This window comes from Martes martes, assembly GCF_963455335.1.
Source record: "Martes martes genome assembly, chromosome: 5".
Lineage (NCBI taxonomy): Eukaryota > Metazoa > Chordata > Mammalia > Carnivora > Mustelidae > Martes > Martes martes.
In genome coordinates, this window is record NC_137892.1 from 132514966 (window position 1) to 132539215 (window position 24250).

The 24250-nt window shown below is 43.2% G+C and overlaps 1 protein-coding gene across 6 annotated transcripts in view; it reads right to left on the minus strand.

The window, feature by feature from the left end:
* The window catches only part of GHR (growth hormone receptor), a 257386-nt gene that overhangs the window by 73263 nt on the left and 159873 nt on the right, over positions 1 to 24250 (minus strand). For all 6 annotated transcript variants that reach the window (XM_080803555.1, XM_080803551.1, XM_080803552.1 and 3 more), the window contains one exon: positions 3711 to 3776. In XM_080803555.1, the coding sequence (XP_080659681.1) occupies positions 3711 to 3776 (66 nt within the window). The remainder of the gene's footprint in view (positions 1 to 3710; positions 3777 to 24250) is intronic.

Genomic DNA, 24250 nt, shown 5'->3' on the forward strand with positions numbered 1-24250 from the left:
ATTTCTGTCTCATCATCACGTTTTTACTGAAAAGGAGCTCATGATTATGAAGGAAGTTGTTCGTGAACTTCTCAGACTTCAAGCAATTCATGTGTTGTGTGCATCTAAGAGGTTAGTCTTCTGGAATGCTTTCAAAACTTAACTCTAACCTCCGTCATTGATGTGTGTGTTCAGAATGCCTGTTTTCATAAAAACTTGGACTAATTTATGCTCCAAATGCCAGTCAGTGAGACGTCCGTATTTTTTCCAGTTGGATATGCATTTTAATTTAAAGTGGAAATGCCACTGATCACAACATTTACACCTTCAGAGAAGATGTAGTAAATTCAGTGAAAAGGAATGACTTAAACATGAGAGGGAAAGAAAAAATATTCAGAAAGATGTGCAGGCTGTCTGTCTGTCAGTGCTGTTCAGCAACAGAATTAGGTTTATGATCTGCACCTAAAGGCATGGGAACTTAGGGGTTGATGGTTCCTGCTGTTCACACAGCTAGAATGTGCTTCCATCACCGGCTCACGACAGGAAACCCATCGGGAGGGGACTTTGGGCTTCCTGGTACAAAGGTGTTAGGCAGGCAGATGGGCAGTGGTTCCAGATCTGGAGACAAAGTGCAGCCTGTGTGACTGAGCAGGGAGGGGACAAAGAGGCGCATACTTGGGTCCGACTCTGATCAGTGCATACCCCTCGTCTACGGTTGCCATACTACAGCATTTGCCTGTAAGGAAGCTGTCCTTGGAGCAGAAACCATTTGAATCCCATGAGTCCTTTCCGTGCCAGAACATGTGGGGGTTATGAATGTGTCATTAACACAGGTGGGGAGATCTGATTCTCTCTGATGGCTCCAGCCAGCCAAGACGCCCCACAACAAGGGGTGTCTGTGGGACCTGCCAAGTGTGTGGAAGGATGGTAACCAAGGAGCTGTTAAGGCTGCTTCCATTTAATTAACTTATTTGCAGTATCATTTATTCCTTACGGTGTTTAAGGTACCATTTTAGGTGCTACGAGTTACACAACTAGGAATAAGATACAGCTTGTTCGCAATCCAGATGGAGTGATGAGAGAAATATGCAAATGACTCTACTGCCGAGCAGCCTCGGATCTATTCCTTAAAAGTGGTGCAAACTAGCACGATGTCTCTTGAAGACAAGCATGGAGAAGGGAGGCACTGTCTCAGGCCAAGGGTCAGAGTGTCCCCGATGAGCTTTAAAGTATGGGCAGGGTTTATAGTTCCAGAATGAGGGGTGAAGTGGCAGGAGGGTTGTTCTGGAAGATGGGCTGACATGAGCAAAGTCCCAGGGGAGTACTAAGTAGTGTAGACTTATCAGCTGGGGTGAAGGATGTTGGATTTCAGTGTCTTGACACAGGTTTGCAGTTTGAAATTTGGGTTGTTTAGAGCAGAGTGGTATGTTGGGCTCTTAAAATTGTCACTGGCATACAAGAAAGGAGAGATGAGTCGGGGCAGGAGAGGGAGGGAGACAGTGATGAAAGAGTTACTGCAATAGCCCAAGAATGAAGTCAAGGGGGCCCGAAGAGGTGGGCGGCATTTATTTATTTATTTCCGTTAGCTCGGTTCTGGGTAGAATTTTTTCTGAGAGGGTTGTAATTTGTTTTTTTCCCCCTCCGTGGGGATTTTGCTTTGAATCTGAGAATTCAGAAAAGTGCAGAGAGGAAATGTATGACTTATAACTGCATAACGACAGGACATTTCATGTTAAACACTAGCTTCTTGTGTAAAAGTATCTCTTGAGTGAGAATAGGCGCTCCCTGATGTCAGGACACCATCTTCCGCATTCCCTTCTTCCCTAGAGCACAGAGCTGGTGCTGGGTGTGCAGCAGAGAGGCAAATGCTTGTCAAACAGTGACAGTGTACAAGGTGAGGTGACGTGAGCACCAGGGTCTGTCACATCTCAGTGAGATGCTCAGATGACAAAGGTGGCCGTGTGTCCAAGCCTGTGCTGTGTGGAAAGTGAGCGCTGACAGACCCATCCAGCGACAGGGGTAACTTAATCTAGTCAGTCTTGGGATGGAGGGGAGCTAACTTTTGATCAGGGGAAGCCAGGACAGTATTCCTTTTTGTGTGGGCAGGTCAGTATCTACGTGATATGTCGCAGATGAAGGATAACTAGGATTCTTGCTTATCACAAAGACAGAAAGTCAACATATGTCAAATGACGTAGCAGGGGTTTCTTCATACCCAGAGGTTGTACCATAACAAGGCCCCATGCTTAGGTTCCTCTCCCCGTGACTTCACAAAGAAGATGGATAAAACTGTACCCCCCTTTGGGGGAAAGGGAAGGGCAGTGTGCTATGTTTGTGTGTGGAGGATGGACAAATGTGGGATGCAACGTGCACCATCAGTAGAACATTCTCCCTTTGTAAGTTTTTAACTTCAATTCTAGTATAGTCAGCGCACAGTGTTATGTTAGTTCCAGGTACACAATATAGTGATTCAACAATTCTATTCATAGGAAAACATTTTTAACTGATTCTTTCTCATTTCCTTGCAGGAAGTAGCAATAAGTCACATCGTCTGCTGCATGAAGGCTTTGAAATATGCTGGCTGGGATTACCCAAACATGACCAAAAAGACACCTCACATTAATTGGGGAGCAGATGAACATGTCAGAGGCTTCTAAAACGGAGGGTTGTAAAGAGTTTGTGGCCTGGCACGATGGACAAGTGGATGCCACTTGCAAAAAACAGCACGAACCCTCCCTCTGAGTCACCTCTAAGGATTTACATCTCATTTTGAAATTTACCCTCCAGTTATGTCATAAAATCCGAATTACGGCTCCATGACTCCGCAACAGCCAATGGAACAGCAAGGGCGTAAGCTCAGTTAGGTACACGGTCTTCCCTTCCTTTACTGTGTCATGAGGACTCCGGCACATACATCAAATGACGAGAAAATCCTTCCCTGGAATTTAATTAAAGGCACCTGTAACTGATGAGGATTTGCTTTAGGTCATGTGAGGGATTTAGAAGAAGCATAAAAAGTGGGTCTTGTCTTCAAGCTCAACATAATCTCTTAGTTCATGCAGCCCACACAGCTCCTTGAGTTCCGCACACGGTACTACCATATACGCTCAAGTCCTGTTGAGGTACATCTATTATGCAGCAACGGACAAAGTTTCATGGGGACAAGGAGGCAGAACGAGTCTTTGGTCTTAGATAACTTAGAGAAGCTTCCCTACAGAGCTGATGTCTGATGTCAGAGGACAAGAGGAAGATATGCAAAGGCATTTTAAGCAGAAAAGATAGCTCACTTGAAGGCAGATTTTTGGCGCATAAGATGATATGGTTGACAACTTTAACTATCAGTGTGATCACAAGGTATAGAAATATCTCACAACCATAATAACGATATAATACCCGATTTGTAAAAGGAGGCAGGTTCTTAAAGTCAATAAACTATGGTCAACAAACATTGTTGGTCCACAATGTTATTTACTCTTTTTTTCCTTCTCATTAATTTGGTTTTACTTAACTTCTAAGGATAAGCAAATCAGAGAAATAAAGCAGCAGCCTTGCAGTGAGGCTGAAAAAGACATCCTTTAAAAATATATATATTTTTTACTTATTTGTGCAATTTCCATCAGTCCTTTATCTGGGTACCAAATCTCAAATACAGCAAAGAGAGGATGGCAACTTGAATTACAGTAAAGCATGGACAAGATCACTGCTGATAGAAAAAGGACTGAAATTCTTACTTGTCCCTGGGCCTGGATTAACTGTTTGCAGACTCTGGGATGCTCTGCCAAGGATCGCTGGTATGGCTGGAACAGAGAGAGAAGAAAACCATTAGTCATCCCTGTCAAAATGGTCTGATGTGACCCCGTTACAATTTCACTTTCCAGTGACAAAATGTGACCTGGCCCAACCTCACAATACTTCTCGCCCTTGTTTTCCGTCTTTCTTTTTAAAATTAAAATCACACCTACCCTCTAAAAAAGAACTCATACATATCAGAACACATGGAAACCCAGAGTTAGTCACCTCTGTTCTCATGGCTAGATGTGGTCAGGAACAATGCAAAAATGCCTTCCTAGAATATTCAAGTCCAAGCTTGAGTCTTGCTAATGAAAATGGAGAGGAACATAAATTCTTTTTTTTTTTTTTTCCCAAAACCGTATTAAAAACAGTTTGGTCAAACAAGTTTATTCTTGGAAATAAACATATGAGCAATCCCGGGAATGGGGAAGGGATGAGGGGAACTGAAAAGTTAGCACGGACACAGAGCTTTGTGACATGAGATGGGCAATGAGTCATCGATTCTAAAAGCAGTTATAAGTCTATGATACTACTATTATGCTGCATTAAAAATGAGAAGAATGGAAAAGGATCAGTGTAGTTGTCATTGAACTGTTGAACCCGGTTGTTTTGATACGAGAGTATGCAACAGTTATCTGGGCTTGGTGGAGAGGGGATTTTTCTAGGATTCTACACCTCCTTAGAGGTGCGATGTGGTTCAGGCTTACAATGAACTCTGAGCCTCACCTGAAAGCAGGGAAACTGCTGATGCTTCTGGCCCTTGATAGAAATCCACAAAACAACGCTAAGATATATTTCTCCGATTATAAAAATAGGGAGAGGAACAAAACAAAGGTGCTCTGGGCAGGGAGCTGAAATTCCCATCCTCCTGAATTTCAGAGGCAGATGGGTCCTGCCCACCCGCCCAGATCCACTTTTCATTGGCCCTTTTCACTAGCCCCTCCCACCTAGCTACCAGTAGGAAGCTGCTCTCAGGGCTGGTGTTCATGATAATAGAACCCAACAGGTGAAGTTAAGAGCCTCTCATTAAACTCGGCAGAATTCTAACCTTTGTAAGCCTTTGGGTGTGGGCATATTAGTGAGGGCATTTTTCCAAGTGAAGTTAGGATTTGGGGGTTTCGTTGAGTTCATATTTTAAATTATGTACAAATATGAGTTCTGAAAGTATTTCTTTTTATTCTCTAAGTTTCAATATTAGAAGCTCATTTGCTGCCAAATGCAATAAAGAATTATGACAAAAAGCAAGCAGAATACACATTTACCTAGAGTAGTTAATGTATTACACATTGATTTTAACATGCTCAGAAGGAAAATTGCATTTTATGGAAATCCCCTCAAGGCTACTTGACTAGATGCCTTGAGAGCCTAAGTCTTTATTATTACCATCATCTAGAACTTGTCCTCCTCCAATTCCTTGCTACAAACCAAAGAACACTTTGTTTTATGACCCTTTGCCTTAGGTTAGGCACTAAAACATTATTCTCAGTTGAGGTTTGGCAAGTTGACATAATTTCTAACTGCAAATGACCTGTTTCACAGACAACTGTATACACCTTGAGAACATTTGGTAGTTCAAAGGAAGAGTAAAATTAAGTCAACCATGGGAACCCATACAATCATATGTGTTATTTTAGTCAAAATTATCCAGCAAGTGTGTCTCAATTTTCAGCTTAAAACCGGGAACACTTAATGGACACCATTTTCCAGGCACAGATCAGCAAGAAAGCTGACAAATTTCTCCAGAATGATGACTGAGATGGAATGTGGGGGTCAATTATGAGGCCCCAAGGGAACGTGCAGAGCCAAACCTCGGCCCGGAAATGCCTGGGGAGCCCTGGCCACCCCTGACTCCTCACAAACCAGGATTTTGCTTTCCTTGCAGACAGACATCTGGTGCTTTCCTCCTTATGATATCAGCATTTGGTAACATTTTCATAAAGCAAAACGTCCTCCTCAGTTAACACTCTCCACAATATGTGATGAGTCAAGACATAAAAGGAACAAATGGCGTCCTCAAGGGAACACAGCAGATTTGTGCCAGCCCCACGAGGGTGCTGTTTGCAAAAGCAAACACGATAAATAAAAGTGTTCTTTTTAGCAAACAGAGGGGTCACGCTAAGTTGCCAATTTCAATTAGCGTCAAAGCTGTCCTTTTGTCTGTACATGCAGAGCAGTATGGGAGAAACAAACACAGGGAGAAATAAACACTTATTTAACAGTAAGTAGTTAATGAAAACTCCAGTATATTTAATACAGGAGTTTTTAAGCGCTGGTGCCATAAAAGAGATCGGCTGGAGCCCCTGCCCTCGGTGCGCTCACAGTCTTCTGGGCGGAAGGAGTGGCTGAGCCACGGGGTGGCCCTTAACAGCTTCCGGGGGAAGGAGACTCCTTGAGACAGGTGCCGAACTTGGGATGAACAGGCAAGGGAGAGAAAGGGAAAGGCAGCTGGGGCCAGGGGAACGAACCGCTGCACCAAGGCCAAGGTGAGACACATCCTGGGCAGTAAAGAGCTCTGATCTGTCGGGAGTGGGCAGAGCACAGCTGAGCTGGGCTGTGCTGAGTTGGGGGAGAAGTCAGGGGCATCTTGGGGATGGTCTTTCCAAAGAACTTAATTTTGATCCTGCAAACACTGGAGAAATCCTGCCTTCCAGTGCCCTGAGGTAGAGCTCCTCACGGTGGATCTGCCCAAGAACAGGATCCCGAGACTAGAACTAATTGCCTTCTGATCCTTCTTACTTATGCCCAACCTGGTACTCAACTTCCCAACTATGGCACATATCTGAACCTGTTTCTCCATCTATAAAGTGGGGACAGTGACAGCATCTATACACGCAACATTCAGTTAGTACACACAGTATACCAAACACAAAATATAAGTGCTTAGTAAATGTCAGATATTCCTTTTTTTTTTTTTTTTTTTTTAGGAAGGAAGGGAGAAGGAGAGGGAGAATCTTAAGCAGGCTCCACGCTGAGTGCAGAGCCAGATATGGGGCTTGATCTCACAACCCTAAGATCATGGCCTGGACCAAAATCAAGAGTTGGATGCTCCACTGACTGAGCCATTTGGGTGCCCCAATGTTAAATATTCTTATCATAGCTATGATTATTGTCAGTTATTATTGCTAGCCACTACCCTGAAAGCAAGGCACATCTTTTCCCACAGAGACCTCGACAGCGTTTTTACACGAGACCATGTGAGCCTAGGGCTTCGCACTTACGAAGAGAGAATGCTGCCCTAAGCCCAGTGAGACCCCCACTATTTACATGTGCTGTGCAGGCTGTATGTAGGCAGCGGGACTCTGGGGAAATGATTCCAGTGGCATAGGGGATGGAAATCTACTTGTGTCCCAGATTCAGCCTGGGACTAAATGCAGTCACTCCCAGCTCTTGTAATCTAGTGACTACTCCATCAGGACGGGAGCTAGAGTGAAATCAGTATTCTGGGGAGTACTGTAATATACCAGTTGTGCAGCAATGACATCTAGAACCAGCCCTAGATTGACCCTACAGACACAAGTGAGTAAACCAAGGTACTGATCACGGCAACCATTTTACACGTGATGAGACATAACATAAAGGGCCTCACCCGGTGGCTGCCGTAAATCAAGCCTTGGTTACCGTCAGCTATTGTTATCACTACTAGCTTACGATAACGATAATGATGATGTAAGTGCGATGAAATCTCTACCTCAAGACTTCCTCTGACTGTGACCATCATTCTGCAGTACATCCATCCATCAGATCATTATGCTGTACACCTTAAACAGACACAATGTTTTATATCAATTTTATCTCGATAGAACCGGGAAAAAGAACTTCTTCTGAGAGCTTTTGATTTCTCCTTCAGGCAGGTTAGGTGTTCTCCACCCAACAGCCCTGGATATTGACTTTTTTTTTTTTTTTAAAGATTTTATTTATTTGATACAGAGAGGGAGAGTACAAGCAGCGGGAGCACCAGAGGGAGAGGGAGAAGCAGGCTCCTTGTTAAGCAAGGAGCCCAATGTGGGGCTCAATCCCAGGACCCCGGGATCATGACCTGACCTGAAGGCAGATGCTTCACTGACAGACCACCCAGGCACCGCTACATATTGCCTTTGCACACCTTGAGGTCACTGCTCCCTTATCCGTGCCCCGTGACGCACAGTGAGTTTCTTGAGGTGGGTATTTCATCTTTGTGACCTCCGTGAGGAGCACACACCATGACACCTCGTAGAATCACAGTGTTTGTTAAATAAACAAGGCAAATAAAGACGGATCACAAATCCTTTAAACTTTGGGGCTAAAAGGGAATCAAATAAAAATAATCTGTTCTCAGCAAATTGTGTTTCTCCCAGGAAATCTCAAGTTTGCTTGACTATTTTCCCTGTCTTTTTGACGTCTATTTATCCTTGACCACACATCAGAAACGTTCTCTCCTTGGGCTTCCATGTCTAGAACTCTTTCCAGACCCGCCCATCACCTTCTCTCTCCTTTTCTGTCAAACTATGATCAGTATCACTACAGAGTATTCAGTTTCGTTGTCTCCCTCCAACCTGCCCCTGCAGTAAGGTTCAAGGTCAAGCTCAGTGTTCAGTCACACTGATGCCACACCCCAAACTGTCTTGTGGTCCGCGAAGGGGCTGGTTGATGGCCAAGTTAAAAAATGTGAGGTGCTTCTATCTCACGTTTATTGTGTGCTTAAAATGCACCAGGCACTACACTACGCACACTTTCTGGACTTCCCCATTTTAACTCCACAATGACCCTCTGCAGCATTGTTATGAGTTAGTTACATTTTATGGACGAGGGGTTGGAGGTTCAGACCAACTAACTAGCCTGTCTTGGGCTTCCCAGCAGTTACACGGTAGAAGCCAAAATTGAAGTGGAGCCAGATTCTGACTGCGCCCCACTCTCCTGTTCCCCAAACTTCCTGACCACCAAGAGCCACTAGGGCGTTTGTTCAACACGTGGATTCCAAGGTCCTGTCTCAGATCTGCAGGATCTGAATCTCTAGGGAACTGGTCGGTCTATTGGCAAGGTCCTGAGAAGCTGTATGCTTCTCTTCTATGCCCCCATTCCCCAGCCAGGTGATGCTTAGGACAAGACACATTTGCAAAACTCTTCCCTACACACTACTTTGTTGCTCTGCTCAGAGTCACTGGGTCCTTTGGGGCTCCCCTGCTAGGACTGCTCACTGTGTGCCTACAGCTGGTGCTCACGGGGATGCACCAACTACAGTACAGGCTGTTTGTTTGAATACCACGGACATCCTGGAAAGTTCTATTGATGGGGCCAGGCTGCTGAGGCTCTGGGCAGAAACACCCCTCAGGGGTCAACTTATGAGAAGCCAGGTAAGATTGGAGACAGGCTGGCAGCCGGGATTTCTTTGGCTCTGTCATCCAGTGATGTTACACAGCAGGTCCTGGGGCTGTGACTGTCTTCTTGGTCATAACTGCCCTCTGGCACACCAAATCAGGGCCTGATGGCAGTGATAATTCTACGCTGGAATTTCCTTTCCTTTGTGGCTCCCTGGGTTAGCTGAATCCCATTCACAGTTTCTCCCGAGCCGAAGTATATTATCTCATGACTCTTGGCCGCACTAAAGAAGACCGTGAAATCTGAGCAGGAAATCTCGGGCCTTTGGAACAGACCATCTTACCTCCCCAGAGCTCCGAGAGGGAGTGCGTTTCTCCTGTACCGGAACAGTAAATCACAGAGCATGGGAGATAATTTAAACAAGCGAACAGAAAAGAACCACAAAATAACGCGGGTGGTTTCAAACACCTTCTAACGCTGAAGAAGCTGCTTTACAGACAATACCTAGCAATTTGGAAGAGAAATCAGCGTCAGGAAAAGCCCACATGGCTGAAGTAAATCCGGAGTGGTGATATTTTGCTGTAAATGTATTTTGAGAGTAGCTAGGCCTCAAGGTAAGACTCCATGGTTCAGGGAGAGATCTTAAAAGACCTTTTCTCACAGGCCGGCCCCTGGCTTAGTGGGTCTAATGGGGGAGGTTTCCTAATAATAACTTCAAGCTTCACATACTCCTTTCCTGTCTGGCAGTGGTCTCCTTGGCAAGTTGCTTTTTTTTTAAATCCTTATGCACATACTGAGGACATCTGCTTGTAATTAAAGGCAGATACTAGGGCCTGGCATTTCCCGAGCAGCCCTCTCAGTGATAACGCCAGTTAAAGGTGCCATGATTAAAGGAGGACACGGTGGTGGGTTTTTGTTGTTGTTGTTGTTGCTGTTTCTAAGACCTAAAAGGAGCAATTAATATGAATGCCGGCTCAGCTCTCGGCTGGCTGCTGGCTCGCATCTTCCTTCGGCAAAGCTTCCCAGCAATTTCTCTGGCTTTCCCTTCCAACCACTACAAGAACAGTTAAACACCCTGCCCAGCTAGCCGCTCCTAAAGCTGCTTTTCATTATGGAGACAGCAGGGGTGTCAACACCAGGCAATGGGCAGTAAGCCAGCCCTCTGTGCCATGTGACAGCCGGGGCCCAGAGCCATCGCAGCCAACACTAAGAAGGGCAACCAGAATCCCAGGCTGGCACTAGGCCAAGATCAATACTAGGTAGGCCAGTCGGGGACAGAGGGCTGAGAACAGAGGGACAACAGACAAAGAGAGTATTAAAAGGTCAGACTGAGGGGTAGGGAGAAAGGCAGAAGTGTCTCTTCCCTTGCAATGTTGCTGTAGATGTTTTTAATACCTGTGAATCCACTCATTAAAGCAGTAGAGTCAGAGTGATTTAATAAAGTCCAAAGCTCAGATGGTGACTCATAGATGGTGGGCTGGACCTGGCACCTCCTCTCAATTTTGTATTCAATGGCATCACGTCATCAACTTGCAATCAGCCATAGTGAGAATACTGACCCAATAAATGTTGGCAAATGCTACAAATCAATGCTCCCTGCCATCTAATACTATGGAAATTCCATCCACCTTCCAAGATCAGTTTGAGTGTATTCCCCTCCTTGACGTGTTTATCTTCTCCCAGTTGGAATTCATCTCTCCATTCTTTGTGTTTTTACAACACTTAAGACAACAATAGCAACAACACGTGGACCATGGCAATGTTTCCTCCTACTGTCTTAGGCATCTGACTTGTGCCGTGAATGATAAAACTCCTTGTGGTTTGAAGGCAAGGACCACGTCTCACTCTCCTTTGGATTCACCATTGCACATTAGCACAGTTTCTTCAATATCGTGAGTGCCCCATACATATTCATGAAGTTACCGAACATCTCAGCAGGAACTCTTCCAACAAGGAGAGTTGGGAGGCATCATGACTTTACTTATATTATTACTTTGAATTTATCAGATGTCTTGTGGCCCCTGGAGTATGAAATTGCACAAAAGATTCCCAAACACGTTACTAGATCCTATGATGAATGTCCTCCTGGGACCATGAATGCTCAAACTTGAAGCAAAGTCCACGATATTTTAACCCATTTTCAGGTACCTAGCTCTTTAACAGTATTCAGAGGGGGGAAAAAAGAATGAGAATGAGATTGCTTAACTTTCTCACCTTTCTTTCTGTCGCCTGGATGGTGTATTTGCCTGGTTTTGCTTACAGCAGCAAGCCAGTCTTTGGATATCACGGTGTATGGTACTTGCTGCCCATTTAGGAGGCTGACGCTGGTAAGAGTGACCCTAAGTCCTGGGAACTGATTGTTTTGGCAGATTTATGGATCTTTTTGTTTAGACGGGTTACTGTTTCAGAAGCACAGCATGTCGAGGGTGTCCTAAGAAAGCATATATGTTGCCAGAAGTTTTAAGGTGTATTTCCCCCTCTCTGGGCAAAGGCATCTGTTAGCCTGGGTTCCTGCCGCTCTGTCTCTTGTTTTCCAAACTCGACTTGTCAATTTCCATGTGACTTATCTTAAACAAAATCCTCTTCCCTTGGGAAGTAGGTATTTTTGAGTTAGATAAAGCGATCTGCAGTCAGAATTGCAGTGTGTGAGCTCTAAATGACATGCCATGCGCTGTCCTAGATGCTGGGGATACCATGGTGAAGAGAACAGAGGGGATTCTGCTTCTCTGGGCCCATGTTCTAGTGTGTGCGGCGAAGACCATACAGGAACTGCTACTGCTGTCAGACCTGTCCCTTATGGTGTATCCTGCCAGCTTGAATCCTTTACTGTAATGGTTTGGAACTGGGAGGTGCTGGCATTAGGTTCTGAGACTATTTGGTGGATGGTTTTTGTTTTGTTTTGTTTTGTTTTTGGTGTATGGTTTTAATTCATTAATTACCTTTATCACACTGTACTTGATCTGGGTTATAGACACAAACCAGAGGGCTTTCTTTTTTTCATTCGAGATATGTTTATTGAGCACCTATATGTGCGAGGCACTATGCTGGGCATTGGGATATGGTGGTGAACAGATTAACACAGGCTCAAGGTTCATTTCTCCCTATTGCCCTAAATGGGCCCTTGGCCACCAGATCAATGCATCTGTTTGCCATCTGGAACATTCTTTCTTTCTTTTTTTTTCCAAAGATTTTATTTGTTTATTTATTTGACACAGAGAGAGAGAGAGAGAGAGAGAGAGAGAGATCACAAGTAGGCAGAGAGGCAGGCAGAGAGAGAGAGGGAAGCAGGCTCCCTGCCGAGCAGAGAGCCCGATGTGGGGCTCAATCCCAGGACCCTGGGATCATGACCTGAGCCAAAGGCAGAGGCTTAACCCACTGGGCCACCTAGGTACCCCAATCTGGAACATTCTTGATTCTAGGTCTTTGCTCACCTGGTATCATTCTTCTTGCTTTCTTCAGAATAGGGAGAAGATCATAGGTAACCCCCATTTTTGAGTGGGGCTAATAATTCAGGAAATGAAATAATGTACATCTGCTTAACAGAATGTCTGGCACATAGTAAATATGTCAGTTTAGTAATTACGTACTACTGAGTATTTATTATTATGATTGCCTCTATTTATCTGATAGTTATATATGTCCAATACTGTATCTTGCACTATTTAGTTTGCGTGTGTTTAAATTCTTGCCCCCTCAACTAGACTGTAAGACCCTTGAAAGCAGAAGCCACATTTTATCTTTCCTAACCCTGCACACAGTAGGCCCTCAGTAAATATCTGTAGTATGATGCCCATCTGGTCTTTTATTCTAACAACCCCTCCTTTTGATGTGTAGCTATCAGATTATAGGTATGTGAGTTAACAAAGAGTCTTAGTGGAACGTGATGTACCTTTTATAGCTATATTTGTCGCATTCGTATACAGTAAAAAACAAACTAAAAACAACCCAGAAAACTTTGACATAGCTTCACTCAGATACTTGAGTGAAAATGTTCAGATTCATTTTCTGAAGGCCAGTTTTGGAAAGAAATGGTTGGAACTCTGCTCTGTGGCTAACACGGGACCAGTTCCAAGAATTATTGTGCAATGGAAAATGGAAACTCTACCAAAAAGTGAATGGGGATGGATAAGGTGACAATCCACCATAGACATGTCCCTTGGCAGCAAGGTACCTGATGGTTATTTTTTTGCACTTTGTCCTTTTCTTGTGCCTTCTGTTGTTCTTGGCTCCAGTAGAAGCAAGCTTCATGGGCACTGAAGCTTACCTCTAAATCTAACTTTAGAGTTTCCAAAATGGACCCTTTCAATAGCGTCAAAACAGTCAATCAAATCACATAACATCAATTTAAAGTGGAAAATTATACTGGGTGTGAAAAAAAAAATTTTATGACACTTTTCTGGAAGGAATATATTTAAACTAAAAAGTAGCTTCCTTTCTTTGTAGCTATAGGGCAGGCACAGTCTTACAAGTCTAGAATCTTAGTTTTGTTTCTTCGCTTGAATTATGTTTAATGTGATGATGATATGACATAAGGAAAAAAAAAATCAAAAGCCTTATTGATAATCCACGTGTGTCCCCGGTTCTGGCCATAGGCGCCTTGCACAGTGTGTCTTTGTGTCAGCCCGAAGGGGCAGCCTGCCCATAGGCTTTCTGGTGGGACAGGGACACTGTATGGCTTTAAGTGTTCCCTGATCGAATGTGGGAAAAGAAGCAGCTAGCCAAATTCTGAACAGAGTTTTTATTGTGTTGTGGCCAGAAGGTGAGGGGGAGGGAGAAGGACACTTCTGCTCTGCTCTATTTTCTGGTGGGTATAAGTTAAAGGGACTGAGAGGGACACCTTTAGGTAGATGGGACAAAGGAAGATTGGGGACTTTATAGAGTTCAAGTTTAGGATCGGCAGCTCTTGCAAAAAGTCTACATATATTTATATTATTTAATTTACATTTATATTTATTTTACATTTGCATGTAATTTACATTTAATTTAGCGAATGTCCTAGCAGCGGCTGGTGCAACTTAGGAGCAACCAGAATAGCACATATGAGCACTGAGATCTCAACCGAGTCTTACTTGACCAGCTCCTTGCCCTAAATTACAAAATCTGGATTGCCTAGTTTCTTTTCAATGAAAGGAGTATGTAGGGAAAAGGGATCTATAGAAGCCATTAACGGTGGGGCCACCAACTTCATTTCAAATGAAGACACCCCAGGGGATGTTTCTCTTTTCTAAAGAATAACATCAAAAAATAAGAAACTCCTCTGGAAATGATACTCTATTTTTGGGCTCCTAGGAGTTGTCCTCCCAGAATCTTCCTTCCTATTCCTGTATCTTTTAAGCCCTGCCTGAATGACTGACTCTACTTCCAAGTTTCTTCTCCTCTGAATCCCCTTCAGCTGTACTTTGACCCCCCCTCTTCCCCTCCACTAAATCTGATCTTACCAAATCCAAAGGTCTCTTCTCAGTCCTTAGACTATCAATTTTCCAGATGCATTTGACTTAGTAGGACCATTGTCTTTTAAAGATATCCTCGTTGCCTAGCTTTCGTGTTATCAAATTTGCTCCTTTTCCCTTTTACTTCACCGGTGGCTCTTTCTCCGTCCCCTCTGTTGGCTTCTCTTCCTCTGTTTGACCCCTGAATATTATAGTGTTGTAGACTCTTTGCTTCCACACGTCCTTTTTTCCCCCCTTAAGAGAAATCTCCTCAAATCTCATGGTTTGAAACATCATCTACACGCTGATGGTTCCATGATGGTTTCTATCTCTAGCTTTAGCCTCTCCACTGAACTCCAGACTCCACTCAACCTCTTTTGCATCTTCACTAGATATTCAATAAGTATCTCCATCAAAAGACAGAACTCTTGAGTAATCCCTGACAAAACCTATTCCTTCTCAACCCTTCACTATCCTGTAAACTATTTTCTATCTACCCTGGAACTTAAGCCAAAAACCTGCAAGTCATTTTTGTTTCTTCACTTTCCCTAACTCCTACCCCGTGATTCAACTCATCAGCAAGCTATGTCAGTTCCATCTCAATTCAATGCTCTCCAACTCCTTTGCTATTTTTATAGTCTATGCTCCCAACCTTTCTTGCTTGGACTATCAGCTTCCTACCCAGTCTTCCCACCTCCCCTTTGTCACCTTGCAATTAACCACTAAAACATCTCACAGGGTGATCTTTTTAAAACCATAGATCAGATCATGTTACTTCACTGTCTAAAATTCTTCAATGGTTTGATATGTACACGGACTAAAGTCCAAACTCCTTATAATGGCCACCAAGATCCCTTATGTCACAAACATGGCTGGCTGCCTACCCAGACTGCCTTCTCCCTTCCTCTTTCCTAACAGAATCTTAATTTTGTTCACGTAGCCCTTCCTCTCCAAGCAGCTCATGTGCCTCAAGGGGAGCTGACCCAATCCCTACTCCATAAGCAGATATAATTGGATGGAGGATTAGTCCTATCCTCTTCTGAAGTTCAGGAGAGAGGATGTGGCCCAAACGGAAACTTACTAAGTAGATTATAGAAAATTGAAGGGAAAAAAACTTACGGGATCACATAATCTCCTTCCTTTATCTATTTCACCCCAAGCCCAAAGATGAAGCTGATACACCTAAGACAGCAAAGACAAGAAAACTCTTGGAAAAGAAATCTGGAGGGCGCCTGGGTGGCTCAGTTGGTTAAGTGACTGCCTTCGGCTCAGGTCATGATCCTAGAGTCCTGGGATCGAGTCCCGCATCAGGCTCCCTGCTTCATGGGGAGTCTGCTTCTCCCTCTGACCTTCTCCCCTCTCATGCTCTCTCTCCCTGTCTCTCTCTCAAATAAATAAATAAAAAATCTTAAAAAAAATAGAAAAGAAAAGAAATCTGGAGTCACTGGATTTAGTCAATCCAAAGCCTGCCCCACACCTCAGGTTTCCTAATTATATGAATGAGTTTTCTTATTCCTTAAGTCAGTTTGAATTATGCTTCCTGTCACTTGCTTCTGATCCTGACTGATGCATTCCAGGAATGGCCCCTGCTTTCCTTTTTCACTTCCTGTACCAATGTCTCCTTGTCATTATGCCCCAGGCCTGAAACCTGCCCAGCTTATTCAGGCCCAGCTCCTGCTGTCCCTTGCACCTAAATTATCTGTGTGTGACCAGCTGATGTCTCAGTTCAAATGCTACCCCCCCCAGGGATGCTTTCTCTGACCAAACAAACTGAAAGAGGCATCCTCAGTCACTTGTGGGACAACAGTGTTTTATTTTCTTCATAGCCCTTATTTATCTTTGCGTTGAGTTATTTTATTCATTTAGTTGTATTTTGATTATTTTCCTATCTTTTCCCCACAAGAATACAAGGCCTGAAAAGGCAAGAATCTACTTTCCTGGCACAAAGTAAGCATTCTACAGATGTTTGTTCCACGGATATATACATGGATAAAGCCCTTGGCCCTGTCATTATGGGGACTTTATCTACTTCCTGTTTGTTACCATATCTGCAACAAATTTAAAAGCTGTAGGCTATGTGTTCTAGAGATGCACCTGTAGATATTTTCCTGGAAACCTTAAGACAAATTCTTAAAATTAGCAACAAATAAGTGGTTGCTGATTTTTCTTAGCTGGGCATAAAGGGCTGTTAAGCAAGCAGAAGCTATGAATGCAAATAGTTGGCAATCTAAAGAGTAGTTAATGTCTTTTTCCTATTCCCAGCAATGGAATCATGACTGTTTTCTTGGACTGTTAGGCTTTAAACTTTGGACTTGTCTACAATTCCTCCTTTTCCTATTAGTTGTCAGAACACACAGTTGGTTCTTTCTTTACCTTATGGATTTCTTAGGCTCCTCCCTTCCTCTCTTTCCCACTTAACGCTTTCCTTTACCCATGCCTTACTCCATAGCCTTGTGTTATCTCCACCTGGATCGGGGATTCCTGTCCATTCTTTGTACTCTTGCGGGACTAATCTTCCTAAAACACCATTTGCATTCTGCCATGCCCCTCCTTAGGCACTCAACCAGTACCCTCTGGCTTGCTGGATGAAGTCCAAATTCTTCAGTCCAGCATTTAAAGCGTATCTTCACAAGCACTGCTTTCCTCCTCCAACTTCTTTCTCACAACTTGGTAATGTAAACACAGGCATCCTTACGATAAGCCCGTGCCCTCTTTTCTATCTTCTTAACTTTCTTCTCTTTGTCTTCTGCTGAACATTTCCATCCTTCCCTCCCAAGCAAAATCTCCAACTCCCTGAAGAACACCCCTCCTTCCTAAAACCTCTCATAATTGGCTTCATTCTGACAACTGTCGACATTTCACCCCTCCTCTTGAACTGGCCACTAAAGTTCTCTGTCAGTAATTTTTCTTGAAAAAATCGCTGAGGAGGAACATGGAATGCAAACTATTTATGCACAGTTACTATCATTAGGATGATCTCTCCAAACAGGAAAATATGACCCCAGTGTCTGCAATAAAAGAGTGGCCTAACACTGTTAGAGGACACAGACTTGTTGAAGTCACATCGGAATGTGGACTATTTGGAATACTTATTTCCAATAATTAGAATCTACCCAAGGCTTCTAGGAAATAATTGACATTGTTTTCTCTCCTTGGACACTTTCTTACAGTAGACTGGCACAAAGCAGTATGTTTTAGAAATATTAAAAGTTATAGTCATGTAATTTTCTTTACTTAAAACCCACTAAGTCTATGATTATTTTTTTCAAATTTCTATATCTAGGGTATAGTTTTAGCAGGTAACCTTCTCTTTCTTCAGCTTAACCACAATCTCTATTTATTATTCAGCCCAATGGCATGTATAATGGACAATACGTCCGTATTTCTGAAAATGTCTTCTCTAAATCCATTTCTTCATAATCACAAATACTGAGATAACAGACCAATTATACATAATCATTTCAGCCAAGTCATTGCCTAAATACCTAGCTCTTTGCTAGGTTCCATGGGCTAAGGAAAAGTAGTTGAAGATATGACTCCTGGGCTGAGTATAGTCTAAATGGGGAGCAGAACCAACAGAGCAGACACTAACAGAGGGCAATGCTCAGCACTTGTTGATGCACAAGGCGTTTGAGTTGTAGGAGAGCGGCACAATCAGGAGCAAACCGGTAACTTTTAATATTAGTGATGGGATTGAAATTGGTTTTGAAGGCTTGGAGAAGGGAGGATACAGACACCGGTGAGGGAAATAACGTGCCGCGGGGCAATGATAAATGGGCAAGACCTGCTTGTAGGCACCCTGCTAGGGACAGGTGCGGCCATCATGAGAGGGGGTGTGTTCGGGAGGAGATGGAGGAAAAGTCGGATATTCAATATGGAGTCACATAGCCTCAAAACACAGATGTGAAGAATCGGCAAGAGAGCCACTGAGATTCCTGAGCTGGTATGGTATACAAAAGGGCTGTTTTAGGAAGCCAAGCTCTTCAGCTGAATGCCTGAGGGATTGAGGAATCTAAGGGGCTTTTGCAATGGCCCCGGAATGACCTCTGGGAGTACTAAGATCATATCCATTATTCTCTACTGTTCCTACTTGACAAAATCTGCATGACTTGATTTCTATGTGGAGGTTTCATCCACCTTCCTTCCCTCCTTCAGTGGGTGATGACTCCCTCTTCAGTACCACTTTCATCCTCATGACCACGAAGTGCTAAGACACATAAATGATCATAAATTTGGGTCTGCAGATACATCAAACTCAGGAGTGTCCAAAAAATGAACAAAAATTTTAATTTCTTATTGAGAAATAGAAGTAAAATGTTATAAATTTCTACTGAATGTTCCCCACATCCCTGCGAAGTGTGCTATGTCAAATTCCCCCTTCGTCTTGAGTTGGGGCTCCTTCAATGCCATGCTGGGAAGGTTCTAGAAAAGGTCAGATACTTCTGCATAATAGATTAATCTTATTCTGGTAGTAAGGACTCAGTCTGTTCCTCTGAAGGTAGGGCTGCTCTGACAGAAGAGGGAGTGGAAGGAAGGGCCATGTCTCCCCTCGAGGTAGCATTTATTTGCTTCCTCTCTGAAGAAGCTTGTGGGAAAAGCTTAAAAATTAAAAAATGAAACAAAATATCTGATTCAAGTTACAATATTTCAGAGGTTATCGGTACAAATACCTGAAAATTTATGAGGTACTTATGACAGCAGAGTGAAACACTGTTTCTACTTATTCACTAAATCGATAAATCGATAAATAATAACCAGTAACTTACAAAACCTGACTGGTAGGACTGAGAGCACTAAGGACAAGCCTGACATATCCCTGCCCTCAAGAAGGTTATACTCTATGCCCCACCCCAACTCAATAGTATCAATCTGGTTAAAAATATTCAAGACAATACCTGCCTTGTGACTTCTCCAAAGTAACCTAATATCTTCAATGACCAGAGAAATGAGATTATGATGATGAAAAAACTAGGGAATGAATAACCAAAATCTTAGTTAAATCTCCTTTACTTACAGAAACTCAGTATTCAACCAACATAGCTGTAAGTTGCATATAAAAACAATTTCCAGGGAACAGGCGATGCAGTAACCTACTAGTAAACGTCAGAAGTGACAGCATCATATGCTGAAGGCGTATTTCTAACAAAGGGTCAAGTTTACACGGTGGGTTATTTATGCCTCCTCTACTCATCTCTCAAGGAATAGCTGTGCATTAGTGCACGTGCACAAAAATATCCTTATTTTCTCTCTAGCATTTTTTGCTGTGAGGTTTAAAAATCTTAAGGGCATATTCTTGTAAACCGCCCAGGGACAGATTTCATGTGAAGCAGGTATAAATTTTCTGCAATGTCATCAGGGTGCAAAGAATGCCACATTACTGTCCTTCTCTAAAAGTGACTTGGGTCTGACTCTGAGCATCCCTAACTCTTAACCAATTCGGTGGGATATTCAATTCAATTCCCCATTCCTGGGCGCAAGGAAGGTCTTTGGAAATCTTACTCAGAGATAATCATTTATAAAACCAAAGTCCATGGTCTTTCTCCTACTTCTTCTCAGGTCCCAATTCTCCTTAAGTCTAAAGGTGCTCACCTCTCTCCCCAATATCTGTAAACAAACCTAGGAAGAAAAGTCCATTCTAGACTTGTAAATCCTCTGGAGCCAAGAGAATATGAAGTCTTGGCTGTCTTTTGGTATGGGAGCTGGGACAAAACACAAATGAAAGCATCAATAAATGTTCCTGTCACTTTGAAATGTTAAGTGGCCGGTGTTCACCTTTCATTCATACTAAATGACTCAGAAGTGTTGAAAGGCAGCAATTTTGAGTGCTTATTTCCTTGATATTGTAACCTAGAATAGAGTAGTAATTTGTGCTTTGTGCAACACTGTTCTCTGTGTCTTAGAGAGCTTGCTACTCCAAGTAGTGTGGTCTGGGGACCAGCAGCATCTGCACATCCTGGGGGCTCAGGAGGAAGGCAGAATATGAGTCCCCAGTCCCACCTTTAAAATAACAATCTGCATTTTAACAAGTTCCCCAGGTGATCCATAAGCACTCCAAAGTCTGAGAAGCCCTTCTTTTTTTTTTTAAAGATTTTATTTATCCATTTGACGGAGATCACAAGTAGGCAGAGAGGCAGGCAGAGAGAGAGAGGGGGAAGCAGGGTCCCCGCTGAGCAGAGAGCCCGATGTGGGGCTCCATCCCAGGACCCTGAGACCATGACCTGAGCCAAAGGCAGAGGCGTTAGCCCACTGAGCCGCCCAGGCACCCCATGAGAAGCCCTTCTTTATGTGAATTTTCCTCCATTTTTTCCTGCTTCTCAAACTTGAGGCATAATGTTTGCATTTCTTATGGACCCCCACCCCCCAAATCTTCCAAACAAGTAATGAAAAATAAGCTTTTAAGGAAGCTGCTTCTTCTTTTTTAAAGATTTACTTATTTTAGAGAGAGAGAGAGAGAGACAGAGAGAGAGTACACAGTTGTGCTAGATAGTGAAATTGGGGGAAAGAATAGAGGAAGGGGGGGAGAGAAAGAAAATCTTTTTTTTTTTTTAAGATTGTATTTATTTATTTGACAAAGAGAGACACTGTGAGAGAGGGAACACAAGCAGGGGGAGTGGGAGAGGGAGAAGCAGGCTTCCTTCCGAGCAGGGAGCCCAATACAGGGCTCAATTCCAGGACTCTGGGATCATGACCCAAGCCGAAGGCAGATGCTTAACAACTGAGCCATCCAGGTGCCCTGAGACATAGAAAATCTTAAGCAGACTCCATGCTGAGCTTGGAGCCTAACGTGGGGCTTGATCCTACGACCCTGAGATCATGACCTGAGTCCTGAGTCAAAACCAAGAGTCGGACGCTCAAATGGCTGAGTTACCCTGGCGCCCCTAGGAAGCTTCTTTCTGTTCTACAATACTTGGATGAAAACTGGGTCAGAACATCTGGCATTATTAGGTAATTGATAAGACTTCGAATGGGAAGTCCATTCCATTTTTCTTCTGAAGGGAACAAGGCATAGTTACAGTTTTGTTCCGTTTACACTGCTAATTTTACTAAATTGTGTATGGAGGGACTTCTGAGCTGGTATCTCTAAACTGTAATTTGAGAAATGAAAGGTCAGCAATTGGTTCAGGTTCCAAACACAGCTTACTCACTGCTTAGAACAGACAGCAAGAAAAATGCCCTTTGAGCCAGGGTATAAGTAATTTTCAAAAGTTATTGGGCTGTCGAAAATTCCATTTGGCCTATACAATTTATCCTTGGCTCAACCATTTACACTGTATAATGCCAGCTTATTTTTTAACCAGATATCTCCTTCTCTGAATGTCCCTAACTTTAATATGGAAAGATCAGGAACAGTTGCCAATTACAAATACCCAGCTCTTCCCCACTCCCCACCCGCAGTGGAAATCAGATAAGGAAAACAGATTGGGTTAACTTTTTTTTTAATCATTTCCACATTTTATGGGGTTTATGTACATCATTCACTCAGTTGTTCACTTTATTTTTGTCTACTTTCTTTTTATTTTTAAAAATTTATTTATTTATTTGACAGGGAGAGGGAGAGAGCACAAGCAGTGGGAGTGGGAGAAGCAGACCTTCCCTGAGCAGGGAGCCTGACGTGGGGCTCAATCCCAGGACCCTGGGATCATGACCTGAGCCAAAGGCAGACGCTTAACCCACTGAGCCACCCAGGTGCCCTTTTGTTCACTTTCAAGTAGCTGTTTCTAAGGCAATTTTATGTCTTCAAGACAACATCAAAATAAAATACTTAAAATAATTTACAAGTGATATTTTCTGTTTTTGAAATGATGTTCTCTAAATTATATAGCTTCCCATAGTGGTGCCTGGTAGAAAATGCCACCAAGAAATAATTGGTTTGCTCATTTCTTTCTTTCTTTTTTTTTTAGTTAAGACTATTTATTTGAGAGAGAGATTGCGAGAGTGCGCGCGCACGCGCGGAGGTGGGGTGAGAGGCAGAGAGAGAGGGAGAATCTCAAGCAGACTCCCCGCTGAGCACAGAGCCTGAGTGGGGCTCGATCCCATGACTCTAAGATCAGGACCTGAGCCAAAACCATGAGTCAGCTGCTTAACTGACTGAGCTACCCAGGTGCCCCTGGTTTGCTCATTTCTTAAAAGCATTTATCAAGTGACTATTATGTGCCCAAACAGTTGAGAAACACAGAATAAACAATATGAGGCAAGGGTTCTGAAAAGCAAAGGTGTAAGACAAATCCCCATGCTTCAGTAGATCACGGCTTTACTAAAGCTTCGCTGTCTCATATAGTGAGACATAGCAAGGATGAGTCAGAATTACAGGATCACTCGAGGGCCTTCCCAAGATGTTGCCTGATGAGTTACTAACTTGGTCAGTGATGTGCTCAATCCCTGAAAGTCGGAGCAGTTTGGGAAACCCACATGATAAAGTAGGACTTAAAGTGAAGCCTGGAGGACGCGAAGGGAGGAATCAGAGGAAGAGAAAGACCAGGAGAGCACAGTCATAGATAATCTTATGCACTTACTTTGACTTTGAAACAGATTTATCAAATAATTTCTATTTCTGGATAATAATTTCTCCTCTGGAAGAGAAACTTGGAAACGAATCCCTGCATTTTGTGAGGAAAAAAGGCTTGATTTGCAAAAGGTCCATCTTATACAGATAGTAGGGGAGACTTGGGGGGATGCACTGCATTGCTGGGTAGGCGGAGAATTTCAGGAGCCATTACGGACAATGATGCTTATGAAGTTAAGGACTCTGGAGTCAGATGAAAATCTCCCCTGGTGCAGTTCTCCCTCTGAGCAAGTGCAGTTCTAATGGAATCCAGGCAGGAGAAATGGCTTCCTAAATCTTTTTTTTTTTTTTTTAAAGATTTCATTTATTTATTTGACACAGAGAGATCACAAGTAGGCAGAGAGTCAGGCAGAGAGAGAGGGGGAAGCAGGCTCCCTGCTGAGCAGAGACGCCCCCCCCCCCGCCCCCGATGCGGGGCTTGATCCCAGGACCCTGAGATCATGACCTGAGCCGAAGGCAGAGGCTTTTAACCCACTGAGCCACCCAGGCGCCTCTTTTTTTTTTTTTTTTTTTTAAAGATTTTATTTATTTATTTATTTGTGTGTGTGTGTGTGTGTGTGTGTGAGAGAGAGAGAGAGAGAGAGAGAGGGAGCACAAGCAGGGGGAGGGAAAGGGACAAGTGGATTCCATACTGAGCGTGGAGCACAACACAGGTCTCCATCTCAGGACCCTAGGATCATGACCTGAGCTGAAATCAAGAGTTGGATGCTTAACTGACTGAACCACCCAGGCTCCCCTAGAGCTACATCCCCCTAAATCTTCATTCATGCAAGTGTCTTGAGTTTAAATTATTTTAAAGGCCAAAAGTTTTATGATATTAAAAATCTAAGACAAATAACAAAAATAACACCACCTATTAAGTTAACACCAGAAAAATATCTGAGCAATAATTATACGACCTCAGAGAGGCTCTGGTTCAGCAGTCGGCAAAGACATCCCTAGTAAGGTTTTTCCATTCTTCCATTATCATCCCTCATTAGTTAATACTGCCTAATTGAATCACCATCTGACATTTGCACTATTAAGGCAAAGTCATTACAAATTCTTGGCCTCTATCCAAGGAACAGTCAAAAAATTGTTAAGAATCAAAATGCCAGGAAAGAGTTTTATCTTTATCTGTGGGGCTGTGTCTTGTGAAGGAACCAAAGAACAGTTGACAGTTGTGAGGAGTTGCCAATACTAATCCTCCATG